The 18562-nt window shown below is 45.2% G+C and overlaps 1 protein-coding gene across 1 annotated transcript in view; it reads left to right on the top strand.

The window, feature by feature from the left end:
* Window positions 1–11080, top strand: part of MAOA (monoamine oxidase A) — a 66883-nt gene extending 55803 nt beyond the window's left edge. Inside the window, exons 10-15 of the mRNA XM_021681890.2 lie at window positions 2080–2133; window positions 5594–5651; window positions 7058–7155; window positions 9579–9690; window positions 9895–9957; window positions 10128–11080. Of these exons, the coding sequence (XP_021537565.1) occupies window positions 2080–2133; window positions 5594–5651; window positions 7058–7155; window positions 9579–9690; window positions 9895–9957; window positions 10128–10274 (532 nt within the window). The 3' untranslated portion in view covers window positions 10275–11080. The remainder of the gene's footprint in view (window positions 1–2079; window positions 2134–5593; window positions 5652–7057; window positions 7156–9578; window positions 9691–9894; window positions 9958–10127) is intronic.
* Window positions 11081–18562: the final 7482 nt, after the last annotated feature.

The raw sequence follows: 18562 nt of genomic DNA, 5'->3' as shown, positions 1-18562 counted from the left end.
GAGTAAGATACTGTGGTATCTGCCTTTCTGGGCTTTCTTCGGCTTTATTAGCCACGACACGTATGGCGGAAGTTTTCCAGATGGGAATGGGGTTATTCAGGCAGTTCCTTTTTAAAAAGTGATACTCTAATCTGTCTTATCTGGACAATTGCCTCCGCCCTGCTCTTTGCTCTGGGCAATGAAAGCCTTTACGACAGGGGTGGTAATTGTCCAACTCGGGCGTTTGTGATGACTAGTACCTTTTGGCAACTAGAAAGGACCTTGTACTTGAGAGCCGTGAAATGTCCCCGACCCAAAGCCAGCATGTTTAATTTCCTCAATAAAACCCCAAAGCAAGTTAAAGAAAATTGTCCGTAGTTAAGAGTTAGAGCAGAGGGGTTGTTGTTTCATTCTCGATTTGAGATTTGACAGGAATGGCCACCACGAACTGCCCTTGAGAAAAGGAGCTGGAAGAAGCACCCAAGATCGAAAAAGGTTTTCAGATCAATCATTTAATGTTTCATCTGGTATTGGTGATTTTCACTGAAGTCCTGTGTAAGCCTCAAATGATTGATTCATGCATAAACTTAAAATTTAACCATAATCATTACTAGCAAGCCATAACGTCACAGTGTTAAATCAAGCAAAATTATGACTATATCCCATAAAGTTCATTACTTCAAATGTCTTAGGTCATCCACAGATTCCTCCGAAATACTGTTCTCTGGATTAACGCAAATACGTTTTGTAATCCTTGCTTCCCAGAATGATCTCGAATAACAGACAGCTCTAAAGGAATTGCCAGTCAAACTGAGGAGCAGTTTAATTTGGGGGTGAGGAAGAGGATGAAGTATCTGTGTTCGACTCTTGCATTCTCAGTCCTGACCTGTCTTTTTGGCCTAGAACAAAAGAAATACAAGTGTAAAACTTTTTTTTTTTTTTAAGATTTTATTTATTTATTTGACAGAGAGAGAGAGCACAAGCAGGGGGAATGGCAGGCAGAGGCAGAGGGAGAAGCAGGCTCCCCGCAGAGCAGGGGAAGCCTGATGTGGGACTCGATCCCAGGACCCTGGGATCATGACCTGAGCCGAAGGTAGTCGCTTAACCAACTGAGCCACCCAGGCGCCCAAGTGTAAAACTTTTTTAAATGGAGAAATAATTTCAGTGTCCTTTAGCTCATTTGGATTTGTGAATGCTTTCTAATAATAGTGTGCCTAAGGATTTGTTGTCACAGTTCAGTTCATTAAAACATACATGCAATTAGTAATATCAGTATTTACAGATTAATTATAACTGAGTTTTACTGAGTTACTGAATTTGGGGGAGGTGCTAGGCCAGGTTCCCAGAAGCTAAGTTGGAGATGGAGATTTGGGTGCAAGGGGTTCGTTGGGGTGTGTGCCGGGGTCACTGTGGGGAAGGGAAGGAATCAAGATTGGGCAGAGGAAGAGGTTGGGCTCCGACACTGGCCGGGCGGAGGTCTCAGCCATCCCATAAGGAGTTCTGGAACTGGGATGGCCCTTCAGAGGTGTCATGCCCTGAGGTAAGGGAATGGACTTTGGTGCCCACCACACCCCAGAGATGGTCATTCTGGGGAGGGGCGGGACCTTGAGCCAGGCAGCCCTCTGCCACAGAAGGCAGTGGCTGGGGAAGGGTCCAGCCCTGAGCTCTCAGGGTAATGAGTGCTTGGTCCCAAAGAGGGATCTGGGGGGCCCACCATGGGTCCACTGCAACTACTAACTTCGATTTGGTTTTCCAGCTTTTATCAAGTATTTGGCAGAAGGCAACAGTCAATTACCAGGATAGCATTTAGCGCAATATTAATTCAACTGACATTTGATTTCCAACTATATGCCAAGAGCCGTGCTGAACTTTGGGGGTAAAGCATTGAGCAGGAGGTGACCGGTTACTTAGGAGCCCGCAGCCTAGAGGGGTTTTGGACACAGGCAGATGGAAGGCAGCCTGGCATTTTCTCTAATAGAGGGAAATAATGGGAGTGCCTGGGCGAGAGTTCATCAATGCTGAGTGGCGGAGGCAAGAACATTTTGGAAAAGAGGAGGCAGCTCGCTCACCTAATCATTCAAATGTCACCTCTCTCTGCAGCTTCATACTTGCCCGAAAAGCTGACCGACTTGCCAAGCTCCATAAGGAAATAAGGTAAGAAGTGACATCTGAAACACATATAAAAGCTTAGCTTTATATTGTGCTTGTTGGGCTAACAACAGTATAATGGCATCTTGAAAAACACCACGATTCACTAATAGTCTTAAAATCCCAATAAATCGACCTTTTTGTCACCATGGCAACCTTTGTGTTACAAGTCCCCTCGACTCAGTGCTTGCCCGTATGCGTTAATTAATGTAGGTTTACATATTTGTGTTTATTGTACAGTGGTTGAGAGGTAGGGTTTCCCCCTGTAGGGCAGATGGAGAAAAATTATAGGAAACGTTAGCAGTGCAAAAAAGCTTTAGAGGCTGAGTCCTAATCGCTTCGCGAGACCATTATCCCTTTTCCAAGGTCCTCTGACGTGTACTTTTTCTGAAGAGCAAATACATAGAAGTATCCCCCTTTGATTATCTAGGACGCAGCTCTGACGTTCCCTTCTCTAATAGCTTCCTAGTATAAAACAATCATTGTAGGACAGTGGCTTTTTTTTTTTTTTTCCTTCCTTTCTCCCTTTCCCTTTCTGCCTTGTTGTATTTGTTTGGTTTTGCCTTGGAATCCTTTCCTTTGTTCAGATGAAAGCTTACCAGGAACTCTTAACCTGGAAACAGTCATTTGGCTGTTGCGGGGCGGGGTGCCTCTGGGAATTTCTGGGCTTCCCTTCCAGAGGGTAGCCCTAAATCCTTTGTTGGCTTTTGAAGAGGACCAGGATGCACACAGATGTACACTTCTCTCTGCATTTAATTAAACAATGAAGCAGCAAATCCACAAGCAGCCCTTGCTTTGAGAGTTACTTTGATGACTTTGGAATTCAGGCTGCAAAAGTTTCCACATTTGCGCACGAATTTGTTCCTTTGAGCTACCATGAGGTCTGATTTCGAGAAGGGAACTCTTTGTCTCCTCACTCAGAAGAGGGAGAACTTGGGGTCCAGTGGCAGGGAATGGTCTGTCCAGGTCTCCACAAAGTCAGGAATAGCATCCAATGCAAACTTTTTTTCATTACGCCATACTAAGCTTGACATTTTCTTTTGGATTTCCTGCTTTCCCCCTTTATTAATAGTAAAATAAATACCAGCCTGGATGTAGACATTTGGTTATGATTCCACACGGTGGCTGAACTTCTCAAAAGTTTTTATAAGGCAAAACCCTTAGAACCCCGAATGTGTCTTTGACTGGAGCGAGATTCCCACAACCGACTGCATCAACATCTGCCAGAGAATGTTTGGAAAATATGTTTTTTTCTGAGGCTGATAGATTATGATGTGGTAGATTAGGAGTGGAGCCTGAGTATTTTGTATCTTTTAACAAGCTTTTCAAATGATTATGACGAGCAGCCAGATTTAGAAACCAGTGAGTAAACACAACTACAAGAGATTTGCACAGTGACCTCTTTTGGCCATGATTTAAAATATGTTCTATTATTTTTAGAGCCCAACTAACCAATCACTGCATTGCTCTAACATTTTTGACTTACATAACTTTCCCCCAAATTTTTACATTTTAATGGGACGAAGGGATGGGGAAGATAATTTCCTGATGTTTTGTATGAACTCATCCCTGACTCATAACTATAAAATACAGTAAATAATGACTTCCCTTTCTATTATAAAGGGCTTATTGTCCATCATGAAAAATTAACTGCAAGGTAGGTTGATTGGATTTTAGATTTCATTCTGTTTTAATAAAGATTTTATCACATGTCCCCAAAATAAGCTAAGCATCATTAAACTTTAGAACGATGATCCATCCATACTTTTGTTTTCTGATTGACTCTCAAATGTTGGAATTTCCTCATAACACCCACGCGAAGTAGGTAAGAATCCATCATCTCATCATAGAGTAGGAAAGAGGTTATCATGTTATGCTGAGGATCATTTTGATTCAGTACATTTTTATTGAGCTTCAGCCTCCTCATCTTTCACATTAAGGGGCTTGGATTGGACAGAGAGAGACAGAGGCAGGCAGTCGTCTGGAAACTTCTTCCAGTTCTGCATTTCCTTTATGGTTATTGATCTGCAGTAGGAGCAGCTCCTTCACGGAAACCAAACTTTTCCTGTTTGTACTGGAACTTACAGAGCCACCTAAATGTTCTAGAACATCACCTCAGCAGTAGCCTTTGTCTATCTCTGAAAACCTTCCATGGGAACATGGTGGCAGCAAGCCACTATGTTTATGATTTCACCTCCTCTTCCTGACTTAACACTGTATCTCCGTGAAACGGAAGTTCTGGGAGTTATATAAATGGCCTAAATGTGAGCATTTTGACAAATTTATAAGGTTAGATTTTATCTCACATCGTTCAGAGAAATTGAGGACATGTTTTAAAAATGTTTTCTAATGTAATTGGCAACGTAAAATCATCATTCTTAAAAATCTGTTTCTTTTATTACTAGTAAGTATAACCCTCCCACCCCTCCTTTTCCCCCTTCTCTCATTTTTGGCCATTAGTCTCTTCACCTTTCAGTACTTGTGTTTCAGATTCGAGGTAAACCCTGCACCCATTTTTTAGCAAATTTTTTTTTTCCAGTTGCTCATTAGCGCCTAACAAATATTTTGGAGCAGTTTCAATGTTTAAACTATATAAAGACTAAAGAAGTTAAATACCAAAGTATATAACTGGCTCAGTATGAACCTGTTCAAACAAATCCTGAAATTGAACCATTTATTTTGAAAAGGGGTGATTTTAGTAAATTAGCACTTTTTAATTTCCCCAAGAGTGGTTGTGAGTTTGCAAATACCTGTTTCAGAAAGCGCCTAGATCAGTGAAGCTACTGATTTTCTTTAAGACCTACCACGTGTCATGTGATGTGATAGTCATTTACATAATGAATTATGAGGGTAGCCAAAGACTGTCTGGGGTAACATCGTGTAGCACATCCCTTGGAAGTACCGTGTCCACAGACCATTCTGTCACATGCCCGATGACTAGAGTAGAATGACCATAGGCCTCTTGTGGTGTGGCATATTGTATGTTATACTTAAAAGATTAAATAAGCTTCAGATGTTCATAGATCTTTAAAACATAAGTGGAGGATAGTTAAAAGATGCTGTCATATGGACTATGGACTTCTAAAAGGGATTATTCTAGAATTCTATGTGTTCCGGAAAAGTGACTTAGCATCATTTCCTAAACTGACTGCACTTAATCAAATCTTATTTTCCCCATTTGAATCTTGAATAGATAGGATATCGGGTAGTAAAAGAGGCAAAAATATAAAAGGAAAATTCTGTTGCGTCTTCAAGTCAAATGACTGTATTGAGGCACAGAGGGTTGATCCGAGTGCAGAGATTCATGGAACTATTCATGTTGTGTAGTTACCATTGATTTTAGGTTTTTCTTAATACATCTGGTGCGTTGGCAAGAGCCAATGATAATGAATAAACTCACTGTGTTTATTCTCTACTCCTCAGTTATTACTTCCTTAACATTTCTCTTTTTTACTCTTCTTTACAGGAAGAAGAAGATCTGTGAGCTCTATGCCAAAGTGCTAGGATCCCAAGAAGCTTTACAAGTAAGAAACCCTCAGCTTTAATCCCTGGAAAGTTCTGCTCTGTTTGCTCTAAGTGGTAAAGCAAAGCAGAGTCTGGTTTCCTGACTGTCTTAGGAAGAGAGTCTTATGAAGGGATATGCTTACTGGAGGATTAACTTTAGTCCCAGAAAGGCCAATGAAAGCTGCCGTCAGGGGCATGCAATTTCTGATGCAGCAGTTCCTTGGGCTGTTTCCGTGTTCCCTGGATAACTGGCAGCCAATTGCCATCAGGGCCTGGAGTCACAGGTATTATCTCCCGGGTGGGGGAGATCAGTTCCCAGAACAGAGGTCCTGCCCTCCCATCAAAGCCAACTGACTGCTCTGAAGCGAAACCCCCAATACGTCCTCATCTGTTGGTGAGGGCGCACTAGTGAATACTTGATAGGGTGGGCAGAATCTAGACTCTCTCAGGTCAGAGCCACACTAATTGATTTTTCCATCCGTAGACTCCATTCACAGCTCATGTAATTTCAGTCCTTTCAGTCCACCACTGAAAGTGATGACGGGAATGAAATTCTATCTGAAGACCCTATTACCTAGCTGGGGGTTCTTTCAGGAGATTATCTCTGAACTGTTCGAACAATGAACTTGTAGACTCTGTTAGAGAAAAACTCAGAGAACGGTCTCTCATGTCTCTTGGAAACCATTGCTCATCTTTAATTGTCCCCGTTTTAGCAGGATTCCCATCATTCACTTTTCCAGCTCAGAGAAATGGTTCCAAAAAAAAGCCTTTCTGAGACATCGTGCTTATCTTTTTTTTTAAGATTTTACTTACTTATTTTAGAGAGAGAGAGAGCAAATGGGTGGAGGAGCAGAGGGAGAGGGACAAGCAGACTCCAAACTGAATGCAGAGTTCGACGCAGGGCTTGATCCCAGGACCCTGAGATCACGACCTGAGCTGAAATCAAGAGTCAGATGCCCAACTGACGAGCCACCCAGGCGCCCCTACCTTGTGCTTATCTTATGTCTCCTCCCTTCCACTTTTTTTTTTTTTTCCCAGCCGTGGTAGATAGGGAAGTAAAGTCTGTTATTTAGAGAATCCAGAGATTTGAGCAGACCTTTCCAGAATGTGATTGTTGGTGGGGCTTAGTCTAAAGATTTGAGATCTGCGTGGCACTGCCCTCTCTCCCAGATATTGGAGTACTCCATGCCTCCCCTCATCAAGAGGTCGAAAAAGTCAAAGTATACATGTTTTGTCACTTGGTACCTCCCCGAAGGCCATTTACTTGGTACTGTCATGTTTCCCCTTAAATGAAATAGAAGAGCAGGGCCACCTTTTTCTTTAATGTAAAATTTTTGTTAAAGTAAAATGCACAAGAGCCGTCGTGGTTGACGGGTCGCATTTCAGCTTTGTCTTCCCTTTGGAATTCTCCCCCCACCGAATGCAGCCGGTGCATTACGAAGAGAAGAACTGGTGCGAGGAGCAGTACTCCGGGGGCTGCTACACCGCCTACTTCCCCCCTGGGATCATGACTCAATATGGAAGGTACTGCCCAGACGCCATCCCGATTAATCCAAGACAGGAACCGAACTTTATTTTTTTTTAAGATTTATTTATTTATTTATTTGTCATCGGGAGAGAGAGAGAGAGCGAGAGAGCGCACAAGCAGGGGGAGTGGCAGGCAGAGGGAGAGGGAGAAGCAGGCTCCCCGCCGAGCAGTGAGCCCGATGTGGGGCTTGATTACAGGACCCCGGGATCATGACCTGAGCCCAAGGCAGACGCTTCCCCGACTGAGCCACCCAGGTGCCCCGACATGCACCAAACTTAAACTCATAAGCAAAATTCGAGGGGACTTGGAGACATAGTGGTCAGCATTCGGATTTCGAATGCCCCAGGTAGTTAGTGTGTGGATTTCTGGCCGTCCGTAGGAAAATAAGGATGCCGGTACGTAGAAGCTTAGCTGTCAGCACGCAGAGCAGTAGCAGAGCACGGGTGAGGGTTTCAGATGTCAGTGCTCCGGGTGAGCACCCTGAAAGCTGCAGTGTCCTCCAGCCGGCCTTCTTGAGCTCAATTAGACATTGAGTTTCACACGACTACCCTAGGCTTCTGAGTACCCGTCTCCGCCTAAGAACGTTAGCTACAGACATCTTGCTGCAGCCGCTCCTCTTCTTCGGGGGAGCCGTCCCTGCCGAGGACAGCTAACCTGTGAGGAGGGGAATCTCCGCACGGATTCGGAGAGTCCGCCTTGGCTTCGAAGCCCCATAGGCCCCAGAAGAGCCATTGTCTCTTGTAACTGCCTCATAGGGCACAGGGGTCTGTCTGTCCAGGGATGTGCTCAGCTGCAAGAGCCCAAAGAGAGAGCCTCCTGCTGGGTATTTGCAACTCAGGACAGTCTTCCCAGCCCCGACGCGGTTACCGGTGTGAGGGCGGGAGAGGCGTTTGGGCGTAAGCAGTGTCGCGTGGTGACGTCCCTGGCGGGGTACCTTCCATCAGGTTCCCAGAGGAACGGAGCTGGGAAGTTAATTCCGGCTCACGTGTGTCCACAGAGAAAGAGGGGCTTCTTAACCCTTTCCTTACATGAGACTGTTCGTTGTTTTTAATTAATTGAATCAAATAGTCTTTGTGAGTGATAATGGGATTGATGAGCTGGAGTAGTTCCGAAGGCAGAGTAGAAGGCCAGAAGTGGATAAAGAAGATGTGGTCCATATATACAATGGAATATTACTCAGCCATCAGAAAAGATGAATACCCAGCTTTTACATCAACATGGATGGGACTGGAGGAGATTATGCTAAGTGAAATAAGTCAAGCAGAGAAAGTCAATTATCATATGGTTTCACTTACTGTGGAACATAAGGAATAGCATGGAGGACATTAGGAGAAGGAAGGGAAAAATGGGCGGGGAGAATCGGAGGGAGAGACGAACCATGAGAGACTATGGACTCTGAGAAACAAACAGGGTTTTAGAGGGGAGGGGGGAGGGGGGATTGGTTAGCCCGGTGATGGGTATTAAGGAGGGCACGTACTGCATGGAGCTCTGGGTGTTATACGCAAACAATGGATCGTGGATCACAGTATCAAAAACTAATGATGTATTGTATGGTGACTAACATAACATAATAAGATTAAAAACTACAAAAAAAAAAAAAGAAAAGAAGGCCAGAAGTGGGAAACTGGAATCAAGGATAGATGAAACCAAAGATTCCTGAATTAGAGAAAGGCGAGAAGGCCTTGGGGGGTGGAGGGTGTGCCGCTCGGGAGATTGTGTGAAAATGGCTTGCCGACCTGGTAGGAGTCCAAGCTGACAAGCTAGGAGGGGACACTTGCCCATTCAGCCCAGCCCTTCTGGGGCTTTCTTTGGGAGGACCTCTTTGGAAGAGAAGGCCCATTTCCCTGTCCTCAGCCAGTCTCCACATAAATTCACAAAAGCTCACTGTGCAGACGTGGTTATTTTGAGACAGACAGACCTCTAATCCCTCGGGTCCCTCCTCTGCTACAAATCAGTTCCTGTCCCTGTCTTGCCACTCACCACTGTGGTTCGTCCTGATACCCTGGGAGTGCTTGGCTGGGGTCTGCTGCCAGATCCCCTCTCGTGAAGAATGCACCCCCTTGGAAAGACGGTGTGGGGAGGAGAATGGACCGCAAACAGGAAACCTACAGCCAAGAAATCTGATTGTGGATTTCCTGTGTATTCTTGTCTTCTGATCCTGGCTGGCTAGGCAAAGGCCAGCGTTACCTTTAGTGACTGATGATCTGACAGCCTGCTTCTCTCTGGCTTGAAAGTTCAGATCCTTGGTCACAGGCTCAAGGAACAGGGAGGGGCCTTCCACCTTTGGCTGAGCCATACAGGAGTTTTGGAAACGATCTGAGTTGCGCTGTCTTGTCTGGGCAAATGAGGGCAGCGACGGGCCCATTTACCCTCCTTGCCTTCCCAGGTAACTCTGTGTGACCTCTCTGTTCTCCCAAAGGGTCATTCGCCAGCCCGTTGACAGAATTTACTTTGCTGGCACGGAGACAGCCACACACTGGAGCGGTTACATGGAAGGGGCAGTAGAGGCCGGAGAACGGGCAGCTAGGGAGGTAAGGGAGCAGGGGCGCGTCACTGTCTCTCCCGAGGCCGGTGGTGGTTTTGGCATCGGGCCTTTCCGGCTCTTGACATGGATAAATGTGCACCTCCGCTTCTCTGCCGCTCCTTCCACTCCTGGGGGGCTCCTTGATGGCGAGCGGGGCCTTGCGTCTGTCAGGACCTTAGAAGTTCACTTCACCACGGCCACTTTCTTGCAGGTCTTGAATGCTCTGGGGAAGATGGCCAAGAAAGACATAAGCGTTCAAGAACCGGAATCAAAGGTGAGTTTCGCAGCTTCCTCTCCATGGACCAGTAATCGAATGTAAAACTCTTGACTCTCATCTTCCAGCTTGTAAGGTCATTGTAGATGCCGCTCTCGGGCATATGTCCATGCGCCTCAGCGGGGCGAACGAGAGTTGCTCTGCTTAATGCTCTCTGCTCATCCATCCAGGATGTTCCAGCTATGGAGATCACCCACACCTTTTGGGAGAGGAACCTGCCTTCCGTGGCAGGCCTGCTGAAGATCATTGGATTCTCCACATCAGTCACTGTCCTGTGGATTGCGGTGTGCAAATTCAGGCTGCTGACACGATCCTGAGGTTTCGGCCTCATGCTTTCTGCCTACTCTTTCCCAGCACCATCAAAAGTAAAATGTTGGCAAAGGCTGTATCATTGGATCATCTTTAAATGCACTGGTTTTCATCCATAAGTTTAGTCTCAGTTGGTGTCAGAGTAAAAACAACCCAAAGAATCACCTCATTAATTTCAATAAGATCAAGCTCCATTGCGTTATTTGCCTTGTGTAGACTAACTTGTGCTGACTGGTAGAATAAAACTTGTGATCAACTCCTTAATTTCAAGATGTCTAATTGAAGTGCTGGTCAGAAACAATTTCTGTGTCCTGTTTTGCTCCTCTTTAACACGAAATGCCTGATGATTGCAGAAATGAAGCGGTTCCCTTTCTCTTTGTAGAGGTTAAATAGGTGACGGCCCAGCCTGTGACCATCCTTTTCAGTCCTTAGGAAATAGTGAAGTGTAGGTCCAGAGCCCAGAGGCTGGCAGCTTCCTGGGGGTCCAGCAGCTCCCCCTTTGGAGGAGGGATAGTAAATGAAAGCAATGGGGGTGTAGACCACTGAGGGACATCTTATAGGCCATCCTGGCCACTTCTACTTCCTGTGAAGTTTCTAGAAATCTAGTCTGGTGTTTCAGGTGACTTGTGTGTAGCTCCCCACGGGAGCAGAGTAAACTAGTGGCAGGACTGTCCCCCAGGAGGCCTCCTGATGAGCTCCGCACGAGACCCACTGCAATAGGCATTTGCTCTTCCTCCTGGAGGATGGCTAGACATCACAATAACCTTCTCTGCCGATTTCGAGAAAGTATTTTCCTTTTCTTGGATAGGCCCTGGCTGTCTGAAGGCCTTAGTGGCATACACTTTTTTTTCTTTTTTCCTAGGACCGCAGTAGAATTAGGCAGATCTATTAACCTAAATGACAGAGTTACCTTTGAGTAAATATCAGCATGCTGAGCTCTCTCAAATAGGAACTGAGATACACATAGTAAATTTCTGATTGCTATTTGTTGAGACTATCAAATAGAGAAAGGAAATTGGGGCTTTATATTTTAACCTCACTGGCTTTAGTTATTAAGTTTATAACAGACATGAAATTGAGTGATTTTAATATGAAGACTGAGTTCTCTATTTTAGGAGTAAATGTAGGCCCAGAACAGTGCCCACCTCTTTCTGGCCTTTCCCATTTTAAAAACTCAGATTTTTTTTTTAAAGCCCCTTCCAGAGGTTTCAGCCATGAAAGACTACTGTTTTACATATAAGCATCTGGGGAAAAAAATCAACACCAATGTGATCAAATAAAGCAGTTGACAAGATTCAGTAGACTTGGGTACACAGGTGGATACACAGTAACATCTTATCCCACATCACTGATGAATGAGGCATTTCATTTTAGATGAAGTTTCTAGATAGCTGAAGTTTACTCTTTTATGTACCAAAAATTTTACATAAAAATTGTGATGGGCATACTTCCACACATTATTCAACAAGCTTCATTCAAATTCACCTTTTTTAATTAATCAGATCAATCTTTATGTGTCTCAATCATTTTAGACTTTTATGAGAGTGATACCATTGTGTTTGCCCCTCTACTGAATGTCACGTGATTGTCTTAGAGCTGGTGAGTCTACTGCTTCTTCTCCCATACTGCTTCTCCCATATTCAGGATTTTCATACCCTTCTTATCTCCTAATACCTCTTAACCTAATCCCCTATGTTCTACTAAATGGGAATTAAAGATTGCCAGAGAAAATCAACTCAAGTTTATTACATAATTAACCTTATAAATTCACAAGTCACTGGACCCTGATAATGAGGGCTTAAGGTATTGCAGTTTTGCCTATCGTAAGAGCAAAGAGCAGGATTTTTCTGCCACTCTTTACTTTATAATTGAAAAGCATTTTAGCTAACCTAGGAGTTTGGGTACTGTCTTGGATATGCTCCAGTCCATAAGGAGTTGCCCCATATTATATCAAAGTGCTCAGAGAAATCACATCCCTGATCTATTTCAGTTGTTTCTGTTCACTTACTGATTAACTTGGTTCTGACACACCTTTTGGGAAATGCTGATTTCAGCTTCTTAACAGGCAACAGTTTTAACAGTAAGGAGGTTGTTAACATATCTAAGTCTTTAATGCTGAAGCACTCCTGAGTAGTGATTTACCCTCTTTTCAAACTTTTTAGAAAACCAATTAATTTACCCTAGTGAGATCAGCCCTGTTAAACTATAGATTGAACTTAAAAATGAATGCTATTCCAGGTGTGCCGAGATAGGGAAATCAGAGCTGAGAACTCCCACCATTTTATTTGTTCACCACTGAGATCCTAGAGGTCTTTCTTCCCACCCCAAGAAACCAAAGGCAGTTTCAGCAGCTGATAGAGCCTGGCATCTGCTTCACAGTCCTGAAGGCTGGTTGGCCTCACTCCACAGGAAGGTCAAGAATTAGACTTAAAAAGGTAACCTTTTGGTCACAACTGTTAAATAAGGACTTGAACTGCGCGGAAGAGAAAATACCGAAGGACTGTGAACTATGTTTAGTTTGATTGTGAACTCGGTGCCTAATGTTCTGTCTGAGATGTGCCCCAGTGCTCCATGTGGGAGTTCGCCTATGTGTGTGTGTTGCCACTGAAGTAATGATTTTGCCCGTATGGTACTGTTTTGTCTGTTAATAAAGTGCACTACCATCCCTGATTCAGACCTCGCTCCTCTTTTTAGTCAGTGGGGGATGGGCTTACAAGGCCACTTCGTACTGACTCCCCAATTCTCACAGTTCCCTTTGACTCTCACGGTCCATCAAGGTTTCCTGGGAGCTGATTAAATGCTAGGATATTGTGTTCCTGCCTGGGTCACAACCAGTGGGGAGTCCGATGGCCGCTTTCTCACCTAACTAGCTCCTGATGCCTTGAGCAGATCACTGTGGTTCTCTGTTTCAGTCTCCCCATCTGGAAGAGGGTGGGTTGTACTTGATGGCTTCTAAGGATTCTTTCCATGGCAGCTTTATGGGATTTATACATTTGCTGCCAGTGATCTCTTTTGGCCCCTACTGGTATGGCAGAGGCAAAGTCACTCTGTGGCTTGGTTCATTCCTTTTCTTAGGTTGGGTTCCCTGGAAACAAACAGATGGGAGAATCGGGGCAGAAACTTTACTGGGGACAGCTCTCAGGAAATACATCTAAGGGGACTGAGCAAGGCAGGAGTGGGCAGGAGTTGACCTACTAAGCAAATGCAGCTGAGGCCTCAGCAGATCCTAAGGGGGTAGCTGGGAAGGCCCTTCACAATTGATCCCCACTGAAACAAAGGATCTCGCCTCTGTCCCTTCATTAGCTGCCCTCTGGGAGTGGGTGTTGCCTTGGATTGGGTGAGGCAGGTCCAAGGACCCTTCCTAGTGAACTGCAATGAACTGAGATCAGCCCGTATTCCCAGTAGCTGGAGGATCCAGGGAGAGGTACCCACAGTATCCACTTACTCCCCAGGAGAATACAGTTGCCCTTTGTCATGTATGAGACGTTGTGAACTTGAGCTTTGGTTTTACAGATAGAATGGAGCTATCTCTGTGAGCCTATCCCTGTTAGATAAGGAAACTGCTTTTAGACAACCTTCTAAAAGCAGTTTCTTCCACCCTCTGTACTAGTTAGGTGGAAGAAAAAAACCCAGAATTGGAAGAAACTCTGGAAATGCTTCAACCTCTGTCTCAATGAGGAAGCCCCTTCAACAGGTTACTAACAGATCAAAGGGGTGGGGGGTGTGCATTTATAAGCAGGAGGCCCAAATCTGATGTTTTCAGGAGTGAGGCAGCTAAAAATGAACAGCAAGCGGGTATGATGCATTAGGGAGTAGTGGGGATTGTGGCTGACCTGGTGAGTGTCTGCCTCTCTCAACAGTATCTATATTCAGAGTGCTTTAAAAGATTGTGAATTGTGAGGGCGCCTGGGTGGCTCAGTCGTTAAGCGTCTGCCTTCGGCTCAGGTCATGATCCCAGGGTCCTGGGATCGAGTCCCACATCGGGCTCCCTGCTCGGTGGGAAGCCTGCTTCTCTCTCTCCCACTCCCCCTGCTTGTGTTCCTGCTCTCGCTATCTCTCTCTCTGTCAAATAAATAAATAAAATCTTTAAAAAAAAAAAAAAGATTGTGTAAGACTGTTGAATCACAGACCTGTACCTCTGAAAACAAGTAATACATTATATGTTAAAAAAAAAAAAAAAGATAGTAGGAAGGGGAAATAGGAGAGGGAGACGAACCATCAGAGACTATGGACTCTGAGAAACAAACTGAGGGTTCTAGAGGGGAGGGGGGGAGGGAGAGGGGTTAGCCTGGTGATGGGTATTAAGGAGGGCATGTATTGCATGGAGCACTGGGTGTTATACGCAAACAATGAACCATGGAACACTACATCAAAAACCAATGATGTATGGTGACTAACATAACATAATAAAATAAAATTTAAAAAAAGATTGTTAACCGATAAAAATGTGTGAAGGCTTTGCTCACAATTGTCGAAATTGTTCTGAAGTCTGATAAATAAAGGCTTAGGTTTACATTGTTTAAATGACAGATTCTTTTAAGAGTGCCTTTGATTTTCTGCGAAATGGCACCAATACCAGCAAGCAACCATTTTGTAAAACTATTTAGAACAGGGAAGAGAGGCCTGGTTTGGAAGAGCAAAAAGACAAGGGGGAAAAGAACCCCTCCCAAGTCCTTCTTAGAATAGAAACCACCCTCAAGAGCGAAGCCTTCCCCCAACCCACCCAGGGCAATGCTTATTTCCTGCCGTGTGGATGTCACGATTGACAAGAACAGTGCCAAACTTTATTGGAAAAACCGCACCCTCGCCGTGAGAGAGAACTCACAGGTCTTCTGTTGGCGTTCAAGCCGTGCTGACCACAATGTAATTTTAGTAAACAGGACATCAACATTGGATGGATTTTTAAAACTGTGAAGCTGCTGTCCACTTTATACCAAGGTGGTGGGAAAAATGCAAGGTATGTCTTAGCCTGAAGTGGCCGGCTGAGACTTTGGAGGAGCAGACAGTCATTCAACACACAGTTACTGAGCACCTACTATGTGCTGGTAGGCACTGCGCTGGGATTCAGCAGTGAACGAGACAGAGCCCACCTCATGGAGCACAAAGTCTAGTGTAGACACCAAGGAACGCATTCACTGTGGCTCTGGTCAGTGCTGTGACGGAAAAGCACAGAATATATGAATGCAGGGGAAGTGTTCTGGGGGAACATGAGATTTAAGGGGAAATTTCTAGGATCTGTCCTCAAGCCTCCTTAAGCGTCATCATGTGGCAATTCAGTGAGAATACTGCATCGGGCCCAAGAAAGGAAGTACAAAGTAACAAGATGGTGTCTTAGTCCGTTTGGGCTGTTAACAATATGCCGTAAACTGGGCGGCTTATATACAGCAGAAATTCTTTTCTCACAGTTCTGGAGGCTGGAAGTCCGAGATCAAGTCTCCAGCAGATTCGGTGTCTGATGAGAGCCTGCTTTCTGGTTCATAGATGATGCCTTTTCACTGTGTCCCCATAGGGTAGGAGGAACTCGCTCCAGCTTCTTTTATAAGAGCACTAATCCCATTCATGAGGGCTCCACCCTTATGACCTACGCACCTCCCAAAGGCCCCGCCTCCTAATACCCTCAACATTGGGGTTAAAAGTTCAACATACGAATTTTGTGGGGAGGCATTCAGTCCCTAGCCGACAACATGGCGAAACGGTAAAGAAAATCACCACAAGCATCCTCAATAAGTGCTGGATGTTAAGTCCCATTTGCCCCATTGACCATTGTTCCCCTTAAGTCTCGTTACTGTTCTCTACCCAGCCCTTCTCTGCCCCCAGAGATCTGTATCAACTAGGACCATCTTCCAACCCCCTGTGTGCAAGGGCCACCTAAATTTGTTTTAAAAGAGTGCCATCTTCTGGCCAAATACTGCTGTTTCAATGGAAAGCCTAAAGTATTCAAGAGTCTCGTGCTTGGGGAACCTAAGAGGTGTCGCCTCCAGCCAGAATTTCTTCCAGACACATTTGTCTGTGCTCTCTTACTTCCCAGTTGCTACGTGCACCAGAAACATTTGCTGTTTAATATCCACAGCCTTTCCTCTGCCCAAATCCCCCAGGAAGATTTTTCTGTTAGAACGGCGTGGTTGCTCGGCTTCCATTGTGTCTGTCTGGATACTGAGTGAGGAAAATAGGTGGGAGCTGAGAGAGGTGGAAGGAATTACTTTTACCTTAGATAGGGCAGGGAACTCATCCAGGAAAAGCAGGAGAGAGGGCTGGGGGGCGGGGAGAAAAGAAAGTTCTAGAAAGTCAAATTGGGGCTCTGGAGTGCAGCTGGAGAGAAAGGGTTCGCAAAAGCTGCCTTGACCACCTAGGAACACAGAAGGTGAGGAGGGTTTTTAGGAAGTCTGGCTAAGAGTCGTGTGGTACAGTAAGGATCTACACTACTCTTTACACTTTTGGGGGGCTAAATTGTGTTTCTTTTAGATACTATATTGTACTGGGACCACCTTAGAGGTCCCCCAAACAGCCTATATTATTCTGGGCTATATAAATTCAGAGAACATATGGTTAATAGTGCCTGGCATCCTGAACTGTGCCTAAGAGTCGGGTAGTTCCAGTTAATGGGATCTCAGACAAACTAAAGAGAAGGACCTCAGCCACCATGCCCTGGAAAGACGACATCTAAGCTGGTAAACTGTGCACCCCAGGCTGGATATACACTAAATAGATCTCACAGTGAATTAGATTTATATTAAGAAAAAGAGGTCTTCTTGCCCATCATGTGTCTTCAGCTGACTACCATGGCCCATTATATCAGCATCAACCAATAAACATGGGAAGTGCAGATGTGGGGCCCCTAGGTGAGCCTAAAGAGGCTGCCAGTGTTAGATGGGCTTTGTATTTATCAGAGCAGGCCGAAATGTGCATCCTAAAGCCAAGTTCACTGGAAGGTGGGGGTGGGGGTTGCACTGAGACAGGCTAAAGGCTGATCAGCTTCTCTGACAAACCAACAACCTTGGCTATGTCTGCCATTTTAATTCTATGGGCTGTATTAGTTTCCTATCCTTCCTATCCCAAATGAACACAAACTCAGTGGTTTAAAACAGCACAAACTTGGGGCACCTGGGTGGCTCAGTCGTTAAGCGTCTGCCTTCGGCTCAGGTCACAATCCCAGAGTCCTGGGATCGAGCCCCGAGTCGGGCTCCCTGTGCGGCGGAAGCCTGCTTCTCCCTCTCCCACTCCCCCTGCTTGTCCCCCCTCCCTTTTTTTTCCTTTTAAAAAAAAAAATAAAAAAAAAAAAAAAAAAAACAGCACAAACTTAATATCTTACAGTTCTGGAGGTCAAAAGTTTTTTGTTTTGTTTTGCTTTTAAAGATTTTATTTATTTATTTGACAGAGAGAGACACAGCGAGAGAGGGAACACAAGCAGGGGGAGTGGGAGAGGGAGAAGCAGGCTTCCGTCGAGCAGGGAGCCCGATGTGGGGCTCGATCCCAGGACCCTGGGATCATGACCTGAGCCGAAGGCAGACGCTTAATGACTGAGCCACCCAGGAGCCCTGCGGAGGTCAAAGGTTTGAAATGAGTGTTACAGGGTTAAAATCAAGGTGTCAACAGAGCTGGTTCCTTCTGGAAGCTCCAGGGGAGAATCTATTCCTTGCCTCTTGCAGCTTCTAGAGGTTGCCAGCATGCTTGGCTGGTGCCAGATCACTCCAGTCTCTTGCTACCATGGACACCTCACCTCCTCCTCAACTTTTGCCCTCCCAACTCCCTCTTATGGAGGATACTTGTGTTAATAATTGGGCCCACCTCGGTAATCCTGGGCAATCTCCCCATTTTACAATCCTTAACTTAATCATACCTGCAGGGTCCCTTTTGCCACGGAAGGTAATACATTCTTCGTTCTGGGGTTAGGACATGAACCTCTTTGTCAGTGTCATTATTCAACCTACCGCATGGGCCTTAATGTTCTTGAAAACCAAGAATTAAAAGCCAGCATTGCTCTGTCCTCAAATTCCTGCTCTTTCAGGTGCCTGAATCTGGAGCAGCAAGTAGAACATTTCATGATTTAAAAACATATGAGCTGGGGTGCCTGGGTGGCTTAGTCGTTGAGTGTCTGCCTTCGGCTCAGGTCGTGATCCCAGGGTCCTGGGATCGAGCCCCACATCAGGCTCCCTGCTTAGCGGGAAGCCTGCTTCTCCCTCTCCCACTCCCCCTGCTTGTGTTCCGTCTCTCACTATCTCTGTCTCTCTCTCAAATAAATAAATAAAATAGTTAAAAAAAAAAGAAGACTGGTTGGGATTGGCAGTCTATGACATCG

The sequence above is a fragment of the Neomonachus schauinslandi genome, chromosome X (assembly GCF_002201575.2).
Source record: "Neomonachus schauinslandi chromosome X, ASM220157v2, whole genome shotgun sequence".
Classification (NCBI taxonomy): domain Eukaryota; kingdom Metazoa; phylum Chordata; class Mammalia; order Carnivora; family Phocidae; genus Neomonachus; species Neomonachus schauinslandi.
The sequence above is the reverse complement of the archived record's forward strand: the minus strand, read 5'-3'. Positions and strand labels throughout refer to the sequence as shown.